General features: G+C 41.8%; 1 protein-coding gene across 6 annotated transcripts; it reads right to left on the reverse strand.

Moving 5' to 3' along the window:
* Positions 1 to 327: 327 nt before the first annotated feature.
* On the reverse strand, positions 328 to 22,715 carry USP44 (ubiquitin specific peptidase 44). 6 transcript variants are annotated; one of them, XM_072865635.1, is made up of 6 exons: positions 22,607 to 22,715; positions 15,306 to 16,820; positions 3,718 to 3,916; positions 3,131 to 3,239; positions 2,125 to 2,330; positions 328 to 1,729 (listed from the first exon to the last, which is right to left on the reverse strand). In XM_072865635.1, exons 2-6 carry the CDS (start codon positions 16,737 to 16,739, stop codon positions 1,527 to 1,529), a joined length of 2,151 nt encoding a protein of 716 aa, XP_072721736.1. In that variant the 5' UTR covers positions 16,740 to 16,820; positions 22,607 to 22,715; the 3' UTR covers positions 328 to 1,526. The 6 variants fall into 6 exon arrangements, with proteins under 6 accessions (XP_072721736.1, XP_072721719.1, XP_072721703.1 ...); XM_072865618.1 differs by having other exon boundaries at positions 15,306 to 16,814; positions 22,607 to 22,686; XM_072865602.1 differs by lacking the exon at positions 22,607 to 22,715 and adding an exon at positions 22,290 to 22,384.
* Between the last annotated feature and the right edge of the window lie 2,021 nt (positions 22,716 to 24,736).

Genomic DNA, 24,736 nt, shown 5'->3' on the forward strand with positions numbered 1-24,736 from the left:
CATCTCACTTCAGTAGGTGGCCCTTGGCTTAAAAAGAAAAGGACCAAACTGCTTTTGCACCCTTATTTAGGATGAGCACAAGGTGAAGAAAGTTTGAGATCTGAGGCCATTATGTGCTCACTATAATATGGCATCTTTCAGAAACATAGATAGAAATGGTAGGGAAAGTCATGAATAAAACCAGCTGTTAAATCAGTGACAGATGGCCGCAGCAGTCTTATAGATAATGCCGTAACCCACATTAGATAAAGTTTAAAAACAATAAAAAAAAAAATTGTAATGCTACTGTAGGAACTAATTCCAGTACACACATGGCTTTCTGTCCACATCAAGGCATTTTATTGAGGTATAAATTTTGCAGATGAGGTAACAATTTGCATAGGACTTATGCAAAACAACTTCACAATTAAAATTTACTTGGCATTAACTACCATACATGGAGAACGACTGATAATTCCTGCTTGTTAGATTCTCCTCAATGCACAGTTCTGTTAATGCTAGTGGTAGGACCGTGGAGAAGGTACAGCAGTTGTAGCTAATGGAACCAGTCAGATTGAAAATGCTTTCATACAAATTTTACAGCTTCTTTTCTGTGGTTTGTATTAGAGATTACCGAAACAGACAATGCTTGCTACAATTTAAAACAAGCTTGTCCAACGCAAGAAAGGGGGTGCTAGCAACGACAGTGGGGTGGGTGAGTGTGGTTTTGTTGTTGGGTTTTTTAAAGAAAGCTTTTTAAGTTATTGGAATAAAAAGTCCCTTGCTGTCCAAGTTGGTATTTTGAATTTGGCACGTGAGTTTTAAGTTGTTAGACTTCTTAAGGCTAAAACATGGAAGTGTTGGTCAAGATGATACATTCTTGTGCTATTAAATGCTTCTCTTACATACTTACATAAGTACAAGCTCCATTTCCTTAATTTCAGATTAAGAAATTCTATCAATGTATCTTTAGTGTAGCTCCCCTGAAGGCTCCTTTGAAGCTTGTAAAATAATTTCACTTCAGTCATAAAGAATATACAGAAAGTTTCCTACAAAAAGTTCCGTTACTATTTGACATGTAAAACATTCCTTGCTGGTGAATGTTAATATTCTAAGACCTAGTAGCAATTCCTGCAGACAGTAAGAATCGTGATATCATTAGAACTATACTATAAAATGTACACAAGCATAGATAGAAAAATTAACCAGTTGCCCATTGAAAGTCATTTTTCTAAACCAATTCAAAAAGATTATCAAAATACAAAACCAGCTTAAAAAAACAGCCTGAGGTAAGAGTTAAATGCAAATAGCAATCTTTTTCTTAAAAAAATAGCTGTATTGAAATTCTAGGTACTTAGAAAGTTACTTACTGTCAATAAAAACTTTTACTAACAATCGTAAGGAGTACTTTCACTAATACAAAAGTATATAAACATTGTACACAGATTCAAAGTAAAAAAGTACAATATTGTACTTAAATTTCATTTAAAAATATATAGTTATGACAATTCAAACTTTTACCATACACACAGTTAACTGGCTTTGGATTAGCTGCTGCTACCGTTGTCCATGGAACAGTCAGCTAATTCTGTGTGCTGCTGACTTTCAGCTGTGCTAGGACATGGTATTTTACCATGTCCATTTGCCTGAGTAAGTCGTTGGCTGTAAAACAAAATGTAAGCTTGAGCCTTGCATACTTCTTCCATAGTGCACATGTTGAGTTTCGAATCATTGCAGTGTACCCAAAATCCTGCAGTGAAGAAATACACCCAAAAAAGTCATCAGGACACTGATTTGAGGTAATTGCATTGTATTTAATAATTAATTAGTGAGTCCCATTTAACAAGTTGTGTAGAAACAGTATACTGTTTCAATTGATCTAGTATATTTGCCTCTACATTTTAAAAGCCCAGCTTAGCTTCCTCAGATTTATGACTGTTTATAGCCAGAACACGTTTAACAAGCCAATACAAAAATTGGATTGTTTTGGTCTACAGAACTGCAATTCTCATTCCAGGCAGTTCAGCTACAAGTGACTCCCTTTTACGTTTGAGAAAAGACAGTAAGCTTCGAAGTAAGCAAGCTTAGTTTAGAATTACAAACACCCCTTTCTCCCCCACTCCTTAGTTCACAGCTGGTCCCTACCTCCTTCTGAATTGTAGCAGTAGGCAGTGTAGTGCCCTGAGCCAAATCCTTTCCCGTGATGCATTACCACAGCAGACAAGTCATAGATAAAGCAGTCAGGTAGGAGGGACTTGAGGGATTCTCTGCAGCAGTAAGGCTCCATGTTCAGCATTTGATCAAAATTAACATGTACGCCAATCTTCTCACGATGATTGCGTCCTGACCACCTGGAAAGTTAAGTCAAATGAAAACTGACATTGTTTTCAAAGAAAGAACACGGCATTCTGAATTATGTTTTAACGTAAGTTGTCTTCACTGTTGTCTTTGTGCACAAAATAAATGCTAATTTGCACACTTCTTTCTAGGCTTCCTCTTTCGCTTCTCCTTTATTTCAAAGCCTTTTAAAATGTCTATGGTACCTACTATTCTCATCTTCTGAAATATCCATCTTAAGATCTGTGTAATGGTTAGTGGGAAGTACTTCCCACGTATTATATCTCATTGGTATTTCTCATTTATTCTATCTCATTTTCAGCTTCCTTTGTATTCGGGACAGACTCTGTACTAATGTGTGGACTAAGAGTTCACAGAGATGCAGTCTCCACTTCCTTACTCTCAGGCTAATGCATTAATGTATTTGGTTATTTGAAGGTTATGTGGGACTTCCACTGAATACAATCTCAGTTTGTACATAGTGAATATGAGCATTTACTCTACCTGAAGATAACACAAGATTAATTTTTACCAACAGAGTTCACAGCAAGGTTAGTAGGCTTTGACTGAAAAGAAGGATGAAGTAATTTTGGTATTAAAGTAGCAAGTAGTTGGAATCAAAAAGGTCAATTCTCTCCTTACAGCTATCTTATTGATGTTTAAATTAAACAAGAAAAAGAAGTTCCTAATAACTATTTCTCATCATACTAGTAAAGGGAAATGAAACTGATGCTGAAAAACATTGATCCCAAACAATGGAAGAGCAGGACTGAACTGGTCAGTTTGCAACACTGTTTGTGGTGGTACTACTTACCTAAACCGTTTAAGGTGTAATCTGAGAACCTGAGGTAGTCGACACACCATAAGCTGCTTCTGAGCTTCTGTGAGTATAACTGGTTTAGAAGAAAACTTCCTCCGTTTTGCTGAGGCCAAACACACAGTTACACAATACAAATCTTGATAACAGCCTTGTATTTCAGTTTAAGATTTATCCACCAAATTTATGTGGACCTAAATAGCCACTGTATATGCCTCCTTAAAAAGGATACACTCTGAGAGCCATTTTGCAAGGATTATTTTATGATGCAAGTATAAAATACTTGTGGTCACTTAGGTTAGTCACCTTAATTTAAAAAGCTGATGGGTTCTTCAGCTGGGAGTATCAGAATCCCCATTGGTGTGTGATCAGACTTTATCTAAGAGAAGCATCACACTTTAAAACATCCTTTGAACAGTTCCATCTTCTAGATGGTAAGTAATAGCTATCAAGTGACCGCACCAGGACTTCGTTTGCAACATACTTTTAAGACTTCTAGTATTTTCCTTCCATGCTTTCACAGTCAGTTTACTTTATATTTTACACAGAGAACATATGCATGAGTACATACTGCCTTTACTCACTGTTGCACTGATCACATGCATATATCTTTCCTTCCAAAGCTTCAGTTTCTGTAAACTTGGCCAGCATTTCTGTCAGCAGACATGGATACTGAGTCGACATCTCCTTGCCGTTGCAGTGATACCTCTCAGGAAACTCCAGGGACAGGTCCCAGAAAGGTTCTATGGTATTTGATTTATTGTCACAGGCAAGACATGTAACCTGTAAAACAATATTTCACCAGTTGCTTATACTCAAAAACTTACTTTGCTAAAAGCGTACCATAACATAGCTCTCCAAAAAAAAAAAAAAAAAATTTCCCTAGAGATAGATAACTGATGCAACCAAAGACAAGACATGGTCATTTAACAAATGAAATGATACACCTAATTTCTTTTCTCTGAAGTAACATGTCCAATACTGATATCACAAATAGGTATGTGTTCTTATGTTATACTGAGAAACAAAAGCAGTGTCAAAATGGTCTGTCTGGGACTGTCCAAGAGGAAAGCAGCTGGTGGAGTCTCGGGAGTCTTTTCTCCAAAAAGAAACACTCCAAAAGGAAAATTTACATGAAAGAGAGAAACTATAGTTTAGGTTAATTAAAAAAAAAAACAGCTGGGGATTTTAAAGTCATATCCTTCTTACTTTGTAAGTCTTCCAGGGAAGCCTGGATTAGGAAGCACACTTCTTCAAAGAAAAATTAACAGGTAAAAATAATTTATTTCTTCTTTCAGTAAGTAGATCCATCGTCACACTAGGGAAAGGACAAGCAGTAAGACAACATAAATAAAGTGTCAAGAAGTGAAATGAGTCAACCTGGAAAATGCAGATAATACAGCAGGGGACAATTAATTTATGATAACATTCAATATTTTGGAAAGTAAGTTAAAAGCAGTAGCTCTTCTACGCTGGAATGGCAACACATTAGGTGTTGATTTGCAATGCAGTCTTCTAGAAGCCAGCTCAAGCTGTTTATAGAAGAGCGTCACATCATTTGAGTCTTCCTCCAAAGGATCTCCACCCTTCCATGATCCATGCAGATGAGTAACTTCTATTAGCAGCTGAACCTATGCAGTAGTGGAACTCCATTTAGGCTGTAACAAGCCTAGTTCATAAAGGCTGTAAAGAAATACCAGTAAATATCAAGTGTGTGTGTGAAACTGAAGATATGTTCACCTTGGTATGCTGAATGCAACAAAGTACAATACAATCCTGAACAGTAATTATCTGAATTTTCTACTGTTAATGTATTTATGGGCTTATAAGTTGCAGTTGATCACTAACTGAAGCGGCTCTAACCTCACTGCTCTAGAAAAGATGTATTCGGAAAATAAGTTGAATTTTAATTGGACTCAGATAGATAGCTTTCATAGAACTTCCATAAGCATTCAACATGTTCCTACCCCCTTCCCCAACAATTAAACTTTCCCACCAAAAAAATTAAAGGAACTCAAAATTTTCATTGGACCGACTGTTAAGATACTGTTATTTATCAGCTCAGAATAACAGCCAGGTGTGATGAGACACCACCATTCATGTTTTACAGTAAATGGAATATCAAATATCTCCTTAGGCTTGCACCACAAAGGTAAATAATTGCCAAATTAAATCTCTGTAAGTATGCTTTCTATTTATGAAAATACCACAAGTTGTCTGGAACAACTAATACAAAGATGTAGTAATAAAGGAATGATGAGGGATCCAAATATTGTTATTTCACAGGCATGCCTTTGTGTTCCTGTCCTACATAAATTCAGTGTCGTTCTCTTCAGTTAGGTTAGTAAGCCTACACAAGTGTAAAAATACCCTCAGTTTTGTTCAAGAGCTCCTTTATTTTCCTCTGAAGATTTGCCGTTATGTAATTACTCACCCTGCTTTGTCTGTTATTTCATGACCGTTTATATAAGGACAGATCTGTCACCTTATGCTACTTCCTCCCTGGTGGTCTTGTGAGTAATTATTTAATGCATTCATTAGCTACAACAGCTTATACATGATCTGTGCATTAGCTACCTAATGTGCATGTGTATTTGTGTACCAGCATACATGTTTAGCAGTGGAGTTAGGAAAGCTGTCAGCTGAAAGCTGAAAGCTGTTAGTTCTAAGAAGAAAATGCCACTGCCTTGTTCTTAGAAAACAAAACTTCGAACTTACATGGCAGAAAAGAGGAGAATCTTCTGTTTTAATTTACACTGACAGGAGCTTCTTTTGAAGTGCTAACATCTGGCAAAGTTTCAAAGCCACAAACTATTAGTAATTCAGAGCTGGAATCTGGACTTGGAGACAAAATTATATGTTTGGCCACAGTTCAAGCTAACTCCAGCATAAACACAGAATGACTAATAGATTTCTGCTGTACAAATGGGTGATTTTGTCGGGCCAAAAGTTTATTTAATTGACAAGTTACTTAAGAATTTGTTGCACGTGAATGCACACTGAAGATTAACGGGCTCAGGATGAAGTACATACATGAACTCAGTACAGATAATTTTAACAAGTTAAATTTATTGTGTAATGTTAACAATCTAAGTTATTTTACAATCCTCTTTCCCAACTAGTTAATAAGTACTATCCCAAAGAAAAAAAAACAATCGATCCAGCTTCCAGTTTTTGCCTCTCAAAAAAACAAAAAAAGATTAACTGATGCCATAGTGCTGCTTCTCATCTCGTCATGCAACTGTGAGCAAAGCTGATTTGTGTTGACAAAATCCTGTACCGATACAGAGCTGCACTTATTTCCTCAAATGCAAGACACTCCTCCTCACCACGACGCTGCAGCAGAGTTAAACTCTTCAGAGTTATCTGCGTACTTGCCAACAGCCAAGTAACCTGATGTATTTGGATAAGCATACACCCAATCATATCGGCCGCAGTGCGCTAACTGCTCCTGTACACACTCTCACTAAATGGTAAATGAGAGGTAAGTCAGGGCTGGAACAAAGGCTGGAATTATTTTTCTTAGCCAGGCCTGAGCTTACAAATTGGATTACTCAACAAGTAGGAGGATCCCTACCCTTCTGTGGAATCCATCTGCACTGGCCTGTCCATCAGCACGGGCTTCACAACACTCCCATCACTTCTCTCTCTGTCCTAAACGGGACTCTTTTATCTTGCACTCCACTACCATTCGCACAGTACAACCTAGATTTTCTTTTTTCATGAAAAGCACTGAAATTGTATAAACTGCTCAAAAGTTGAACAAGATGTGAGGTTTTTATAAAAAACAAAACAAAACAAAAACCTCCCAGACGTGAACTCAAAGAGCTGGCAAAAACTTTATGTATTTGTCCAATGTAACTGTTTATGGTATGAGTATGCACGACAGTAATAGGGAAGTGAGTCTGCTCTAGCAATCTGGTTAGTGATGTGTATCTTTTTATGACTATATTTTACAAATTCAGAGTTTGATTTCACCTCCTCATTATATTCCATAATTGCTATTTTAAGGAGCCTGAATGCTGTCATGTATAACAAAGGTACCTGAGAAGTTTACATTAGAGCAAAGAAACTAAATTACTGGTTTTAGCTAGTCTGAAAACTCTACCTTATGTTCTGCCCTGACCACACTCTCATGCCTTGAAACAGGGGTACTATATACAATTGTTTGGTTAAAGCTCAGTATTCAATCATGGGCCAAAGGCCAGGCTGAAAAGAGCTCGATCAAATTGCTTGATTCAAGCTAAGCATGGAGGCCACTCAGACAAGCATCATTGTGTCCACAATAATTTGATGGACAGCCACTGCCCCGCATGGCATTCAGCCTAAATGCAGCCAAAGAGAATAGTTAATATATTGCTGCAGAAGAAGCCAACTCCATCATCAGCTGTTTTGCCTATGTACCCTGCACTTGCATGGGAGAAAGACAACTGTTACCATCTCTGCTCAAATTCTTTTTTGGTTTTTAAGAACAGCAAGATGGCCAGTCCCATTTCTGTGCTTTCACTACTGAATTTTTCACTATATGAGACATATATACAAAGAGTAGTAATTGAATTTTTCCACAGTGAAGTAATAAAAGTAGAAGGGGATTTCTAGGATACTGCTATAATATGGAATTCCACATGGCAGAACACACTGTATTTCTTGTTATAAAAAAACCTGAACTTTGTAGTGATGAGCATACAGCATCATCAAAATGATCTGTATCTATTTAAAAGAATAACATAAGCATAACCACAGCGAACCGTGGTCAGTGATTCAATGGCCTCCTATAGATTAACTTAAAACGTCACCTTTGTCTAGTCGGAAAGCAACTTGACAACCATTTTGTGATTCCGGCTACACATAAAAGCACAGAGACTAATATCGGAATATAGAAATCAGTACAGACGTCATGGATTGGTTTAAGTGCAAATCCTCCTATGACCTACCTGAAGTTCTCATAGTTTTTAATAGTCTATTCAGTGGGAGACTTAATACCCAGCACTGCACGAGTCACCCTCAGCGTCCTTCCCCAAACTTTAACTCACAGCATACTACCCAAAACTGCAGGGCTTCAAACAACCCAAAGATTGCACATTTCCCCTTCTCTCAGACAGTCTGTCCTGAAATGCGCCAGTTGAGCAAGTAAATGGCGCAAGACTTGCAAGGAGAGGCACTGCCTTTTCAAACTTTAAACACAGTTTATATACTATGTTGGTTAGAACCTACTTCACTTGCTGGGTCTTGGCATAGTCATTTCTCTGAGCACTGCATACTGTTATTCTGCCATGCTGAGCAGGGCCGGGGGGAGGCATTTTGCTCAGATTCCATCTTAAACATGATCAGGAAATAATCAAACCGTTTGGGGTTTTTTTTTGTATGCCTAGAGATACCAAAAGCTAGTTCTTACTAGGCATTGCTATAATAAATGGTGAATTATTGGGAAAAAAACCTCACAGCCCAAGATAGGTTTGTCCAAAGAAGAAATGGTAAATAATCACAACTTTGCTGTAGAGGAAACTCATTACTAAATCGGCATAGCCATTGCTCTTCACTGTCACTGCTATGTTTGGTGTTGCTGCAACAGAAATCTAGGCAAAGAGCTTTTACCTAAGGCACCAGATTCAAAAGCTCTGGAATCCTCACAAGAGACTTTCAAAACCCACTCCAAATAGTTTCTAAAGGGTTCCTCACCACTCCAAAAAGATGCTAAAATTATATTGGCTAGGTATTTCTTTGATCACTTACATTAAATTTGAATTTACTCAACAGCACTCTATAAAGAAATCATCAACAACTACTTACTGCTTTGCAACATGCGCCAGTTCAGTAAAACACTACATTCACAATTCAAAATTAATTTTCTTCCTTGAATTAGGAAGCTTTCACATAAATCAGCACAAACCTTATTTTTCCCCCTCCCTTACTGGGTCTTTTTTAGCCACAAAAAGTACTGATTGCCCTTCTCCTTCCACCTGCCTTGAATTAGAAGTCATCCCTGATTAAACTGTAAGAATAGAGGGAGCTGGCTGATGATGTTGCAAGGCCATTCTTCATCTTTGAAAGGTCCTGGCAAGGTCATGGCAATCAGGAGAGGACAGGAAGAAAGCAAGTGACACTCCTGTCTTCAAGGAGGAGGATCTGGGGAACTACAAGCCAGACAGCATCACCTTGATCTCTGGAAAGGCTGATGGAGCAAAACCTGGAAACCATTTCCAAAGGTATTAAGAATAAGATGATGATTGGGAGCAGCCACCATGGATTTATGATGGGAAAATCATGCTTGACCAACCTGATAGCCCTCTTCCTACAATGAGATGAATGGTACAGATAACCAGTGGATGAGTGGAAAACAGTGGATATTGTTTATCTTGACTTCAGTGAGGCTTTCAACACTGTATCCCGTAACATTCTCACAGAAAAAAATGAAGCACAGGCTAGATAAATGGACAGCAAGGTGGACTGAAAACTGAATGACCTGCCAGGTTCAGTGGGTTGTGGTCAGCGACATGAAATGTTGCTGGAGCCTAACCACTAGTGGTGTACCCCAGGGGTCGATACTGGAGCCAATTCTTTTAAACTCCTGGCAAGTTTGCAGATGACACAAACCTAGGCAGAGTGGCTGATAGACCAGAGGGTCTTGCTGCCACCCAGAGGGAGCTGGACAGGCTGGGGAAGTGGGCCAACAGGAACCTCATGCAGCTCAACAAAGGGAAATGCCACGTCCTGCGCCTGGGCAGGAATGACCCCAGGCACCAGTACAGGCTGGGAAGCAGCTCCCCACAGAAGGGACTGGGGGACAAGCTGACCATGAGCCACCAACGTGCTCTTGTGGCAAAGCGGGCCAACAGCCTCCGGGGCTGCATTAGGCAGAGCATCGCCAGCAGGTCGAGGGAGGGGATCCCTCCCCTCTCCTCAGCCCTGGTGGGACACGGCTGAAGTGCTGGGTCCAGGGCTGCATTTCCCAGTACAAGATACAGACTTACTGGGACTTCAGACTGATGATGAAAGGGCTTGGAGCATCTGACATACAAGGAGAGGCTGAGAGAGCTGGGAGTGTTCAGCCTGGAGGAGGGAAGGTCAGGGTGGGTTTTATCCTTGTGTATATACACCTGATGGGGGGGGAGTAGAGAAGACTGAGCCAGGTTCTTCGCAGTGGTGCCAGTGACAGGACAAGAGGAAACAGGCACAGACTGAAACACAGGAGGTTCTGTTTAGACATAAGAAGAAACTGTTTCTACTGTGAGGATGGTCTAGCACTGACGCAGGCTGCCATGAGAGGTTGTGGTGTCTCCGTGCTTGGTGCTGTTGAAAACCTGACTGCACACAGCCCTGAGCAACCTGTTCTAGTTGACCCTGTTTTGAGCAGAGTGGGACAAGATCATTTCCAGAGGTCCTTTCCACCCTCAACAATTCTGTGTGTGCACGCATGTGTGTATGTGCATGCGCACAAGTGCACGTTAACTGTCAGGAAGTTATCATAAAAATGAAGAATGAAAGCCGAGCAACTGAGGGAAGACACACAATGTTTGGTAACAAAAAAGTTTTCTAAAATAATAATTTGATCTTTAGTGACTATTTTGACAAGTTATTTTGTTATTATTAGACTCAAATATACCTTTACATCTCTTCACACACAAAATTAATAATACTAAGAAATTCAATAATCTGAATTATTATTTTGGCATTATTTAAGAGTAGGTAAAAATATTTAGAATCATCCTGTCTGGCTTACAGAAAAGGCATTTTTTTCCTGGTAATTCTCATGACAAGAGGCTTATTTTTAACTTTAGGACGTTTTTAAAGCTTTGCCAACACAGTGGTAGAAGTTTTACCAACGTAGTGGCCAAAAAGCACAAGATATATCAAACATCCAGTATGTCTTTTCCTTAGTAACTACTGCTTCTTACTTCCAGAAAGCTTCGTACTATATGGGTTAAACTGGGGGACAGTTACATTGGGCAATTCATTTGGGATCTGTATGTGCTATACTCCAATGTCAAGAGTGCCTCCAAATCAGCTGTATCAGAAACACATTTCTATTCTTTCACCATTTTTGATGTCTTGGTAGTCTTGACTCAGACTTTTTGTGAATATTAAAATCTTCAAAAATACGATCCAAAATGGCCCTCTAACTTTCAAGCAATCAAAACCTGTGTACTCAACGTTATCAGGAGGGTAAACCAATTTAGTTAAAAAGCTGAAGTTCAAGGGGTAAAAGCTGTGTCTACACATAAGATTTTGCCAGCATAAATATCTGCAAATTTCCTAGATCTGCTAGGCTAGCTTCCGAGATCAGCTAGATTATCTAGATCAGCTTTCACAAATACTTCATACTAGTTTCCCTGTCTCCCTTACCCCTGGTATAAATCATCCTGACAAAAATTTTAATACTGGTATAACTACACACACCAGAGTTTCTGCTAGTATGATTTCTGTGGACACGTGGGACACAATTTTCCCAAAGCAGTGCTGAAAATATAAATTTACTTTGGAAGCTAAAATCTGCTATTTCAATTTCTGGATTTTTAAAAATAGACCTGCCCACTTCCTTGCTTAATATGGACAAAGTTGGAAATAAAGATACTTTAAAAATTGTTGCATACTGTGCTATTTAGCTGGGACCGTTTTAAAAAATACAAGCCAAAACACTAGAGACAGACGGTAGCTAACCTACTTGAGCTCTTGAAGTGTACTTCAAAGGTCTGTGGATCAGTATGAGTCAGTTTACCACTGGCACATAACTTCATACTGCAGTATTTCCTCCTTTCCCACTGAAGGATCGAGGACAGAAGACAGTGGGTACCTTCCACAAGAGTACAAGCACTGAGGGACTGAAAACAACTGGGATTTTAATAGACATACTGGCATCTGCTTACAGTCCAATTGGGCTGAGAGGGATGAGCCACTGTTCCAGTAGATCTGCCTCTGAAAGCATAGGTTTACAAGACACAGACTCCTTCACCCAGTAAGTGCTATAGCACAACTTTCTCCAGGCAGTCACTGGAGGAAGACTAGCCTGTGACAAAGGAAAGAATACAGAGAAAGGGGTTTGTAAGAGAGGAAGGGGTTTGTAGCTCTATATCCTATCTTTACTTCCCTTAGATGTATCGGGTATTGAAGTTTCACAGTCTGTACTGCAGAGTAAGAGGCTGTAATCCTAAAAAGGATACTGGAATAAAAAAAAAAAAGAAGAGGCAATGCACTCATGCTATTCCCGGAGTTACTCATTACCTAGTTTAGTATTCCATAAAATACTAAAAGATTTCAAGTAGTAGATGAGGAAGACTTACTTTAAATCAGCTGAGAACATAAAACAGAAACAACTAACTCATACAAAAGGTGCAATTGTTTTGACATCACCTAAAGCTTTTGCTAGTTATCACAAAGTAATCTGCATAAAATCTCACACACACAATTTTCTCCTTTCTTAATCTTACATTCTAAATTCTGTTGCAGTGCTGAACCAGGCAGCCATTTCAATAGCAAGAGACTGATGGCAAACTCAGGATTATGACGTCCCTTCAAGTTAAAACAGAACAGCTAGAAGAAGAGGGGAAAATGTTTTATTGCACATGTGAAAGTAATGTGAAACCTAAGTAAACATACAGCTTATCTGCATTGTAAGTGATCTTCTGTGTACTGTATCAAGAGTAGTTCATAGTATTCCTGAGGTTTGAAGGTCAAGAAGATTGACTTTACTGCACTTGAGTATCTCACAGAATCAAATATCTTTAACTAATATTTTTAGTACAAAGGGATAGTAAATATAGTAACTTTTTAGTGATCCTAAACCAGAAGGCAACTGCTGCACAGAAACAAGCTTCTCAGTTCCCCTTACTTCACTGAATTAAGATGTAGTTTATAAAATACTCTAGACTAAAATCCCATCCTATTTTCAATTAATGCAGCAGGCTATGGCTCCAACTATCTTCTAGAGAGAAATTGTAATACTGTTACAGCTTGAGGTAAAGTTAAGCATACAAGGACAAAGCATACACTTCTTGCTTTTAAGAGCTAACATTGTCAAAGATGTGGTGATATAGCAAGAAATCTTGCATATTTTTCTTCAGCCCTGCATGGATGTTTTCATGTCTTTTTAACTTCATTATAGCAGTTTGTGCCATTTCTGACAAACGCCTAGCGAAATCATGATGCACGACTCTTACTGAGGAAAGTAACTGCCTAATAGAGTTTTTAAAGCTCATCCTTCCATGTGCAAACACCAGGGTCTGCATCATTAAGATGACCTGAAGAAATTTTATCAAGGAGGAAATGTAAATTTTCAGGAGTTACCTTTTGCTTTTAATATTTATCATGTTCAAAAGTGCTAGTGAAGACTAAACTGGAACAAAGGAGTGGCAGAAGACAAAGGGAACATTAGGAGGTAAAGTGTTGGACACTGCCTTTAGGACTGCCTAATGAGCCAAGGAGAAATTACTACAGGTAACAGCCTCAATACTCTTTTCTTTGCTCCTCTCACTTGAGGCACTCTGAAGTTCATCAAGGCTGTATTTTGTACACAGACGTTGACCAGCAGCAGTAAAAGAGCTGTGTGTTGTAGTCACAGAAGTCACAGGATAGCTCAAAACTGTTTAATTCCCTTTCAGTCTTACTCAATGACACTTGAGTGAATTCTCACTATTCCCCTCCCTGGTTTCAGGAAGGTGGGAGGGCTTCTAGCCACAAGCCTCTTCACATAACAAAGCTAAAAACATGTAAAAGAAGTGGTACTGCTGAAACAATGCTTAGTGCCTTCAGAGTCTTGAAAATTCTTCCAAACAATGAGTCCTGTTACAAGGCTTGGAATGCAACCATGTATTCTCAGTATACTTAAGTGATTACTTTGTTTTACTAACAAAGTTACTATTTTGGAGAGGAATGTGATTTTTAAATAGAAAGCTTTAATTACATAATATACTAGACACTTATATTAGCACAACCCTGACACAAGATACATTGACTACCCCGAGGAAAGGAAGTATGCCAACAGAAATGTTCTTACACTGGGCCAAACGGAAGGTAGAGGATGATCTGGTTTTATTAGTAGATACAACAGTTTCTAGCAGTTACGCAAAACCTAAGATGACCTAAAAGCTAACATATGCTGCAAACAATCCTAATTTTAAAAGTCCTGTTATCTTATTATAAAGTTTAAAGATATCATAGCAGTAAACAATCCTACTTTAGTCAAAAAACACTTGGATTTCTAGCTTCCCATACTAGAACATTAAACCATCAATCAAATAGTCAGAACAATCAGAACACATTTTTGTTAATTTGTGTTAAACCTCTACTCCTTTACACAACATATCCATTAAATGCTTCTGCACTCCCTCAGTAACATGTGCATGCATACTAAAGACCAATTCCAGGGAGCCAAGACTTTCTCAACCTCTGTTCCTGCTGCAATGTGGTTGGTTTTTAGATTAATTCAACAGAACCCAGCATTTATTTGTTCAGTCAGGTCTCAGACGTTTGTACACACACACATAATATATTATTATGTGGATATGTATATGGGGATATGCATAATAGTAAGTGGACACATCGAAGTACTTAAGAGGAAGCAGAGAAGAAGAAAAAAGGAGAGTAGTCAGGCAGAAAAAAGGAAAACAACGGCTGCCTCCACGCCACAAATTTGGTTCCTGTGTTGACGGAACCTTCTATATCTTTCTGTTGTAACAGAAAAGTAGTATTCCTGTACATAGCATCATGACAGGCAATTACTCTGTAGTAATGAATCTCAAATTCAAGCTATTTACTGAAATAGTTCCCTGCTTGGCATCCATTACCTAATCAGTTTCCACTTCAATGAGATTAACACCTTCCTTAACATCTTTTATCTAGTATCACTATAGTGATATGCTAGATGCTTAAAATTGTAAATTCTTTATTCCTGCAAATTAGTTTGTGCTTAACAGCAAAGTCAGATATTTCTCAGTAGTTGCAAAGGTGTGCTTTAAAGTACCAAATTTAACACTTTTATGTTTATCAGGTGACTCTTCTATTGAAAGTTTTAGGAGTACTCAAATGACCTTCCCTCTGAAATTGTGAGTATTATATCCTCCCCATCCCTCCTCGGTAGTTATAAATGTATTAACCTTTGAAGTATGCCCACCACTGACCAGTATAAATCCATAACTACAAATCATTACACACCTTAAAAAAAAATTATAAAACATACCTGACTTAATAGCTGTCCATGAAAAATGTTGTTAACCACATTCAAAACCTGTTTTATAAGTTTTCTTTGAGAAGCAGGGATGAGAGCTGGGTATCTGGTCCCTGTAGTCTCCAGTTCCTGCTGCACTTTATCCAAAAGTTCACAGAGAAATTCCTGAGCATCTTGTTGGGCATATCCTCTGAAGGCTGGAATTAGTCTCCACACAGAATGAAGCATGGCAAAAGGAGACACCAGCGCCCATTTACCAGACCACATAACTTGGAACAGAGTATGCAGCTCATGACAGAGAGAAATATGCTTTGAACTGGGCTCCCTGGGCTGAATAAGTTCCATATTTCTGCTTTTTGATGCTCCTCCACTTAATCCAGAGGATAAGCTAGGCCGCCTCACAGAAGACGATCCCTTTACTTTCTCTTGGTTCTCATTCACATGTAATGTTGAGGCAGCTATTGACAGGTGTTTAGTTGAAGATCTGGTTTTACCATTGCTTGCTGTTGCCAGCAGTTCCTGAGTTTGGTTGAGATCAAGCTTTAAAAAGCATTCTCGAAAAATAAGTAAGTGACTTAATACCTGCAGGATAGAATTCATATAGCATGTATTTCCCAGGTTTCTTAGTCCTGTTACCCCAGGAGTCACCGTGGGCCTTCGTTTAATTGGAGAGTCACTTATTTTTTTCAATCTTACTTCATCTGAGGTATACGTTTTTTTCAACTCTGACACAGATTCCATGTTCTGTGACGTTTTTTGCAGGCAGGGTGCTGTTTCTGAGGACATTCTAATCTGATTTTGTAAACGACTGCTCTTTCTTGGAGGCATCTTTTCCATCTCTGCTTTCAACTCACGCTTTCGTTCTTGTCTTCTCTTCCTAGCTTTGTCCCTTCTTTCCTCTGCTTCTTCCCGACGCCTTTCTTCTTCCAAAATCTTTTTTCCAGTAGGTGTCAACTCAAGCCATGATCTGAATATTTTGCCCAGGAGCGCACGCCGTCGGTGCCAGAGAGCTGTAAACATGCGATCTTCATTCCGAAGCAAGGCTTGGGCACCACCATGTGAAAGGTAAGAATCATCACTTGTACCCATAGAACGCAAAGTCCTCCCACTTCGAGTAGTACACTCATAGTTTTGACTCTTGATTGCACTTAATGTACTTCGCAACAGTTTTAAATCACCAGTTGCGTTATCATTAAGAACATAATCATCGCAGAGATAACAGAAAACATACAGCTCATTTACTTCCAGTGCCACTGGGTGACTGCTTTCCTGAAAGTGCTTTAGTGCATGTTCTTCAATGTATCTTCCACACGCCACGTGTGAGCAGCTGAGGCACGCCCACACAGATTCGGTAGTATTGCAGTCCACGCAATGCCATTTCTGAGGATTGAGAATGGAGTGATCTTGGGCCAGTCGCAGACGTCCTATGTGCTTACACTTATCCATTGTTAAAACTGAAATTGCAGAGATACGCTGGCAAAACACATCATCCAAACTATTTTCTGTCCATGATATTTCAATCTGCAACTTAAAAAAAAAAAGTTATAAGTCACAGTTCATAAATACCCAACTGTATCACTTTTACAGGTGTCAGTATACCAAACTCATACTTGAGGTTAAGATCATGATCTCCATCCAACCAAGTCCCACCAAACATACAAAGGCAGGCAGTCATGTGATTGTGGAGCCACAATCAACATCATGAACAGCAGTTCGACAGAATACCACTGTTTATATTCCCAGTACCTTCTGGCTCAGGCCTGAGGTATACTAGCTACACTTTAGCTTGGGCCTGTTTTTTTCAAAGGAGCACTGATTTAGTTAAGACAGTTACAGAGTTTGGATACAAACATAACTCAAAATGGGACAGGTTGCCAGAGAAGCTGTGGATGCCCCATCATTGGAAGTGTTCGTGGTCAGGCTGGATGGGGCTTTGAACAACCTGATCTAGTTGAAGATGTCCCTGCCCGTGGCAGGGGGCTTGGACTAGATGACCTTTGAAGGTCCCTCCCAACCCAAACCATTCCGTGACTCTGTGATTCTAAAATGCTCCTATTATTTCTATTCCTAAGCATACAGGTGCAGAAGTGCAAAGTTCACTTAAATTTATTATGTTTACACAGTGCCAACAGTTCAGATAAATGAGGCTTTATGCAATTCAAACCCTTAATTAAACCGCACCTTTAATTAAATCACTGCTCCTTTGTGCTCAGGCAAGCCCATTATACCAGTGCTTTCTACAATAATGTATCTTCAATAAGTACATTTTAACATGTCATCCTAACACCTCTGAAAGAAAAAGTGTGACCTGGAAAAGCAGAACTTGATTTCTTCGTAAGTCAGAAATACCATCAGATATCTACCTCAGTTGCTGCAAACTTCATAGAAAAACTGCATTTTGAACAGATCTTTCTAATCCATGTCTTCAAAAAAATAATTTAAAAATTTGGCTAGTGTTGGCTTACATTCTTTAATAAGTTTATGTGGTAGCATGTATTTGTTCAAAGCTGATGTATTTGCTTTCTCCTATAAGGTGCATTTACCTAAAACAAACAGGCAGGCTCTGACTAACAAAAATTAAAGAGACAGTGATTCATTCTTTCTTTAAGCTTTTACCATCTTTCTTTCGACCATCTCTAGTTGAGAGAGATCATCTAGAGACAAACAATGTGTCAGGAAGTGATTACATTTGATCTGGGGTGTTCATGCCCATGATGTCACTGACTGGAAGTGCTACATAGCACACAGCACCAGCATCATTATGCACAGTACTTGCCAGATTAAACGGTTAATTCATCTGAGGAGTACCAAGGGTTTGTCAAATATCCAGGCTATGCCAAGAGAGACAAGTTATGCCATTACAAATGCATGCATGCTGTAGACCTGGCCTAGACTGTGCAATATCAAGGTCCAGGATTCTACGTTTTACAGATAAGCAAACCATGCAATAAAAATACTGAGTGATTTAGACAACTCTGGAAAGAACCCAAAAGATTATGTTCCAGCTATTATCCTTGAACATGCTAGTATTTCTCCATTTTTACAGTTCTGAAATACACAAGAATAGGTTACTCAATTTAGAACAGATGTCTAGGCTAGAATAAGCATTAGATTGAGGGAACCCTAACATACAATGACATGACACCGCTAAGGAAGGGAAACGGGTAAAAAGTTGCAGCTGGATAGGAAAGAAGCTTTACTTTTCATCTGGTACTTAGATAAAAACTGTAGTTAAAAGTTTTAACAAAAAATGACTTTGGTTAACTGGCCCACGGCTAGTGCCTTTTAAAGTGTTACAATACAGACACCAGCATCAGAGCTATAATAACTCTCTAAGTCCACAGCCAGCATCCAGCATTGGATGTGTTGTGTAGGTCTCATCCTGTAATACAAAAAAGGTTGAGCCAGCTGTAGTGAAACTAATAAAGTGAACACAGTTTTACACGCCCATATTAATCATCATCATTCAATTTATTTAAGAGTTGTCTCCAGTCCATACAAACCACACCAAGGAATTTCAGGCGCAGTGACCTCTGGGTACCCGTTCAGTAATTCCCAGATTAAGTACCAGCCATAGTGTATGACCAGAGGTTGAGATCCCATGTGCGCTGTGGTCAACAGATCACAAAAATAATGGCTTGCTGAACTTTTTCAGCTTGCTAGCATCCATAATTTTCATTCCTTCTAAAAGGCAGTCTATTCACAGGCTGCTAATGAGATTCTTTTACAAATAGTTGTGCATACTAAGTTTGCTTTTTATACTGTCTTTATAAATAAGACCACTAGTGCTATCGCATCTCTTCTCCTAGTCTGACAACCTGTTTTTCCCAACAAAACTGAGCTTTTCTAACACTGATAAAATTCACATAAATTTCAGAGTTGGACTATGTATGTTAATTCTTTCTGCAATATTAAAGTAATATCTATGTAAAGTGTGCTGCAAGAATTAAATACGGTAGACAGGATTTTAAGAGACAAGACTCATCTTTGTGTTTTTGGGCTAACAGAAATAGATTCTCCTGCATAACATATTAGTAACGGTCCTTTCCAGCAGGCCAGAAAATAACAGTAAACCCTGCCTTCCCACAGGGCTGTCACATACAGCAATGCTGTCAGTCAGTCATCTGACAGGTCGACCCTTTCTGGTTTTGTTAAAGTCACGGTGCAAACACTGTGCCTTATTTTTTCCTTCTTTTTAATATTATACGGTCAGAAAATTCGGTTTTCTCCATTTTAAAAACATCAGCAAGAGTGAAACTACTTACAGCTACAACGTAAGCAGATATTGGACCGAGGACAAAAGCAGTCCGCTGATTTCAGGACGACCACTGTGTAAACCAGGGTTGCACAATCAAGCTCTTCATGCAAAAGCAAGGCGATTCTACGAAAGCGCAAGATCAGCGCCTCGAAGAGCAAACCCTAAAGCCCCAGCTCCCCCACCAGCAACCAAGCCAGCATGACATTTTCCCACCTACGTCGATGTGTGGAGAAAGGAGATGGGGGTGGAAGGGGGGAGGGGGAGGAAACATCTTGGCATGGGAGAAGTCTGTCTGTGAAGAAAACGTGAAGAAATCAAAATGCAGAGTTTGGTCGAAAAGACAGAAATATCTGAAAAGAGTGTGAAAAAGCTGAAAGTACAAAACTGAGACCAAGAAAGTTCAGCTGAATGTCAGGCAGCACACTGACAGCATGAAGGTTTTAAGATGTGGAGCACTGAAGTACTGAGACTACACCAAGTCACAAAATTTAAAAACTTTACCTTAGAACCAAGACGTGGCAAGACAGAATAGCTCAGGGAAAAACAGGAGTGAAGTGACAGATAATGGTGGAAGAAACCTAAAAAATACTGCATACTCATTCCCACGCCTACTAGGAAGCTGCAGCTGGAATAAAATAGTACAAGCAAATGCTACGACGTTAAAATTCCCTAAAGAAAGTTATTCAGCGCTAGTTTCTGCATTCCTCTCTCCCGAGGTTCAGTTCTGTGCACACACACAAAGAAACTGTGAATTAGTTGATCAGCACTTCAGAGATCAAGCCCCCCTGTGTTCTTAGCACAGACCTGAGCTGAAGTAGTAAGCAAAATAACAAGTACTAACATACAGAATAGCACTACTGAAAGCTGAAAGCATTAAGTTGTCTAGGAAAAGAGAACTAGGCAAAAGTCTTTTCTTGCACCAAAGTTTCACAAGCAAGACATAAAGATAAAAGAATAGGATTTTTTTTTTTAATTGAACCGTATTTCAACCTTATTGACATGCCCGTTTCTTTAGCTTCACTAAAGAATGGCTGGCAAAATGTACACTTTGGGGTAACTCATGAGCTGAAAAGTACTCGATGTCAAAAACCAACAACTTAGAAGTCAATAAAATATATGTTTTCCTTCCGTTTGTATTCCATGTAAACAAGACATTAAGATTCATCTTCGCAGCTGATAAATTTTAAAATTGCAACTCTAAATATAAACAAAAGGAAATCTTTTTCCCTTAGTCACTACTTTCGTAATTAATTGCTTCGCACATAAATGAAAAAAATCAAACAGTCTATCTCAAGCGTTAGACTAGAAATGCACTACATAGTTTTACTAATACATATGCACAGACACACAAATTTAATGTAACAAAACGATTAATGGCTCGTGTGTGCCATTAATATTCTGGCTTTTAAATCAGATGACAGTTTACCAACTGATTTTCATCAGATTCAGAGTACCTGTTTAGTATCTGAAAAAAAAGGAATCATGGGTACCTTAACAACTGAAAGTTTTAGATAACAAGTATGCTAACTAGAATGCAGATGTACTGCTTTACTGCTTTCTTAAACAATTTTCCTTTTTTTTTAAAGAAAACAACCCAACCAAAGATCGATGTGCATAACTTCAACCTGCACGACAGTCCTGCAGGCATAACAGTAAGACTTAAAAATCAAAGCAGCACTTCAAAAAGCAGTTTTGTAAATTATTTCCCATTTTTAACAGTACAGCCTTTGACAAGAACCCCCCCCCAGCCTCCCTTCTTCGGAGCCATACAGATTTAACTTTTTTCCTCTTCTTTCTTCGCCACCTAAGGAATGTATATATATACAGTATGCTGCCTGAAAGTAGCCATTTACACCAGGACACCAGACACCGGTACAGCACTACATTCAATGTCTCTCATTGCAAATAACGGCGCATTTCCTGCAGTTGAGAGTTCAAGGTAAACAAATAGTTCAGCCTGAAGCACTTCCACAGAAGCATGAAAAACACAGCATTTCTTACTAGTCTGGATTTACACTTGACAGCTCTTCCCATTTAGAAAAACAGGCATCTCTGACTGCTCTGACAGCTCCTCGGACAACGCCTGGCTCCTGTTCTGACAGCCCTTGCAAGCAAAGACACTCCAGATAAGTTCCCCCACGGCTCGGGGTCCAGCGCTTCCCAGCGCCCCGCGACATGGCGCGACTCTTCGCCGCTCGCCGACGACAAGCGGCACGTACGAGAGCCGAGCGGCAGCCCGGCTGCCCGCCCCACGGCTCACCGCCACCCTCTCCTCCTTCTCCTCCTCCCTCCGGTCTCCCTCACCTCGACGCCCCTCCGGGACGCGTGAGGGACCGGGCCCCACGCAGGGGCCCGGCGGGCTCCCCGCCACACACCGAGCGCGGCGGGGAGGCGGCAGGACGCCTCCTGTCCGCGGCCGGCGGCGGAGGACGGTCCCGGGGGCCCCGCTCCCCCGCCAGCGCCGTCGGCACGGCCGCAGCCCCCTCGCTCCCGCCCCGGCGGCTCCCCCGGCCCCACGCCGTGCCCGGCTCGCCCCCGCGGCAACGAGCGCCCGCTCCTCTGGTGCCCCTCTGCGGGCACCGCGCCGCCGCTACCGCCTCTCCCCGGGGGAAAGGGTGCCGCCGCCCCCCGCTCCCCTCCGCCGGGCACCTGCCCCCCGCGGGGCTCCCGCCGGCCGCCCCCGGGCGGCGGGGTCGCAGAGCCGCCGTCCCGCTCCCTCCGGCCGCCCCCGCACGCACCCGTCACCCGCCGCTGCCGCCATCTTGGGCGCCCCGAGCCGCAGCCTCCTCGGAGCGGCCCCTCGGCGACGTCAGCGCCGCGCGGAGGCCGCCCCCCCACCCCACGCCCCCCCCGCCCGCCGCGGGGATCCCCGCTCCCGCCGCGCCCGCCTCCCCTCAGCCGCGGCCGGCCGCCCACGGGCGGGGAGCGGGCGTCGGGGGGGCCCGCAGGGAAGCAAGCGGCGTCGAGCCCGCGGGGGAGCGCCGCTAGGCACCCACCTCAATCACCCACCCACACCCCCGGGCCGGGCCGGGCCGGGCCGCCGCCCCGCACCCACCTGCCGAGCGTGGGGCGGGAAGCGCCGATCGCCATGTGCCGGCGGCGGGTCTGTCACCAGATTTGTAGTGGCAACCGAAGTCCTTCCCACGTCTCCTCCCACCTCCCCCGGCCTCCCCCGTACGCCGCCGCCGCCGCCGGCCCGCGGCCGGGCCGAGCGGGCCGGTCCCGCGGGCCTGGGCGCAGGAAGGCGGGCGGGGAGCGGCGGGGCCGGTGCCCTGGTAGGGGGGCTGAGGCGGGCGGGGCGGGCGGGTGTTGGGAGCCGGTTCCCGAGGCACCGAGGAGCTGCTTCTGCCCCCGGCCTGTGCCCGCAGGGCACCTGTTTTCCCTGAGGCGGGTCTGTACCCAACCGGGAAGAAGAGGGATCGCGGGCTTCCCCGCAGTGGGTTTCCTTATTTTCCTTCCTGCGTTTCACTCGTGTTTTGTCTTCGGTGGCATCGTCCTTGTTCGGGCAGCGTAAGACCTCTGTCTGCGTTTCCCCACGCGGGCTAAGCACAGCGCTGCACCCCTGGTCTCGCCCGGCAGCACCGCGGGCTCGCAGGTGCTGCCCGGGGCCACTTCTGGCCTCGCCGCCGCCTGGGCTCTGTGTGCCGAGACGTGGCCGTCAAACACACTTTACAGGGGATTTCAGCCGGTGAAACTCCTTCACGTCTCTCTGTGCGTATTGCTTGTGGAACCTTCTGCAAGGCAGCTCACACGGAATAAAAAAAAGCTCTTATCAGGCTCCTGTTACCCATCCATCGAGTACTTTTTCAGTCTCGGGTTTCATTACAGAACCTTAAATAGGCAAAACGTTGTAAACTCACATCCTGCAGATGTCCTATTTTGTAAACTTGAAGTGTCTTTACACTGGTCCTTTTAACTCTAAAGTTTCTGAAATGCAGCCAGCTCTTTTTAGCTGCTTTGCAGTTCTGCTTGTCCTGAGCTGAGTTCTGAGCTCTGCCTGAGCTCTTCCCCGGGATGTACTGGGCAGCTGTGCACAGGCTGCCTGTGTTTGGGGCAAGAGGCATCTGGTGAAAACTCCCCCCTGACTGGGCTGATGTCGTTCTTTGCATCCATGCTCAAGCAGGTTGGCTTTTGGTTTATAAGAACCTGCCCAGAAAGATGGTGCATGGTGCTGCCAGCGATTGCAGAATGTGTTCATGGCGTTCGTGCTGCTTCTTAGCCGTGATAAACAAGAACGAGCACTTCAGATCCCCCCTCTTGTTTTGGATCCATTATGCGTCAGGATGTTTTCATGACGGCATCAAAATGGTGCACATCTGTTTCTGTGTTTCTAATTGTGTCATCACAGAAAATGTGTTTCAGTTTAAAACTTGAAATCTATAGGCCCCGGTTGTCTCAGTTCTCCTCCAGTAGTGCTTTCCAGTTCTTGCTGTTTCTAATGAGACTGCTGGGATGGCGTTAGCAGGATGTGGCCAAGAGACACAATTCAATTTTTCTGCAGGGTCACTTTATCATGGTGCTTTCAGAAGGTCATAAAAAGAGTATACGGATAAAATAAACTCACCAGGCTTCTCTTATGATTCCAATGTGTTGCTAACTTGCAAAAGTGAGGAATACTGTTGCCTAATCAAACTATTTATGAAAACTGTTCATGCACAGTGATTCCACGTATTTGCACATCCCTCTTAGGCGTTTTTAAGACAACTTTCACAATTTTCAAATAACTGTATTTTTGTCAAGTTACTACCTCCATCTCTAACAGTAGCAGTCTCTTCTTCAGTCAATAGTTGGCAAACTAACCCTCCCATAGTGATATGTCGTTGGAATCCTCTTACAGTATTCTCACACTCAGTTTCTAAACCCAGTTCTGTGTATATGTCTGTCTGTTGGTTAGGTGGATGTTGGATTTTCTCTCAAGACCAGACTGACTCGCCATCCCTGCTGTAACCTCTTCAGCTGCATTTGCAGGCTGCTTTCACCTGAGCTCCTCAGACTCTGTAAGTCTCTAGAGGGGGAGAGCCCAAGCTCCCGATGCCTCCACACACACTGGAGGTCTCGTCCATGTGGTCCGGGTGGATGAAGTCTAGGTGAGGCTCAGGGTATTACCATTCAAGGCACTGAAAAATAATCCCAAATCCTGGTTTTCCTAAGCATCCAGGGGAGACTTTGATCCTGGGCTGCTCAC

Source organism: Ciconia boyciana, chromosome 1, assembly GCF_034638445.1.
Source record: "Ciconia boyciana chromosome 1, ASM3463844v1, whole genome shotgun sequence".
NCBI lineage: Eukaryota > Metazoa > Chordata > Aves > Ciconiiformes > Ciconiidae > Ciconia > Ciconia boyciana.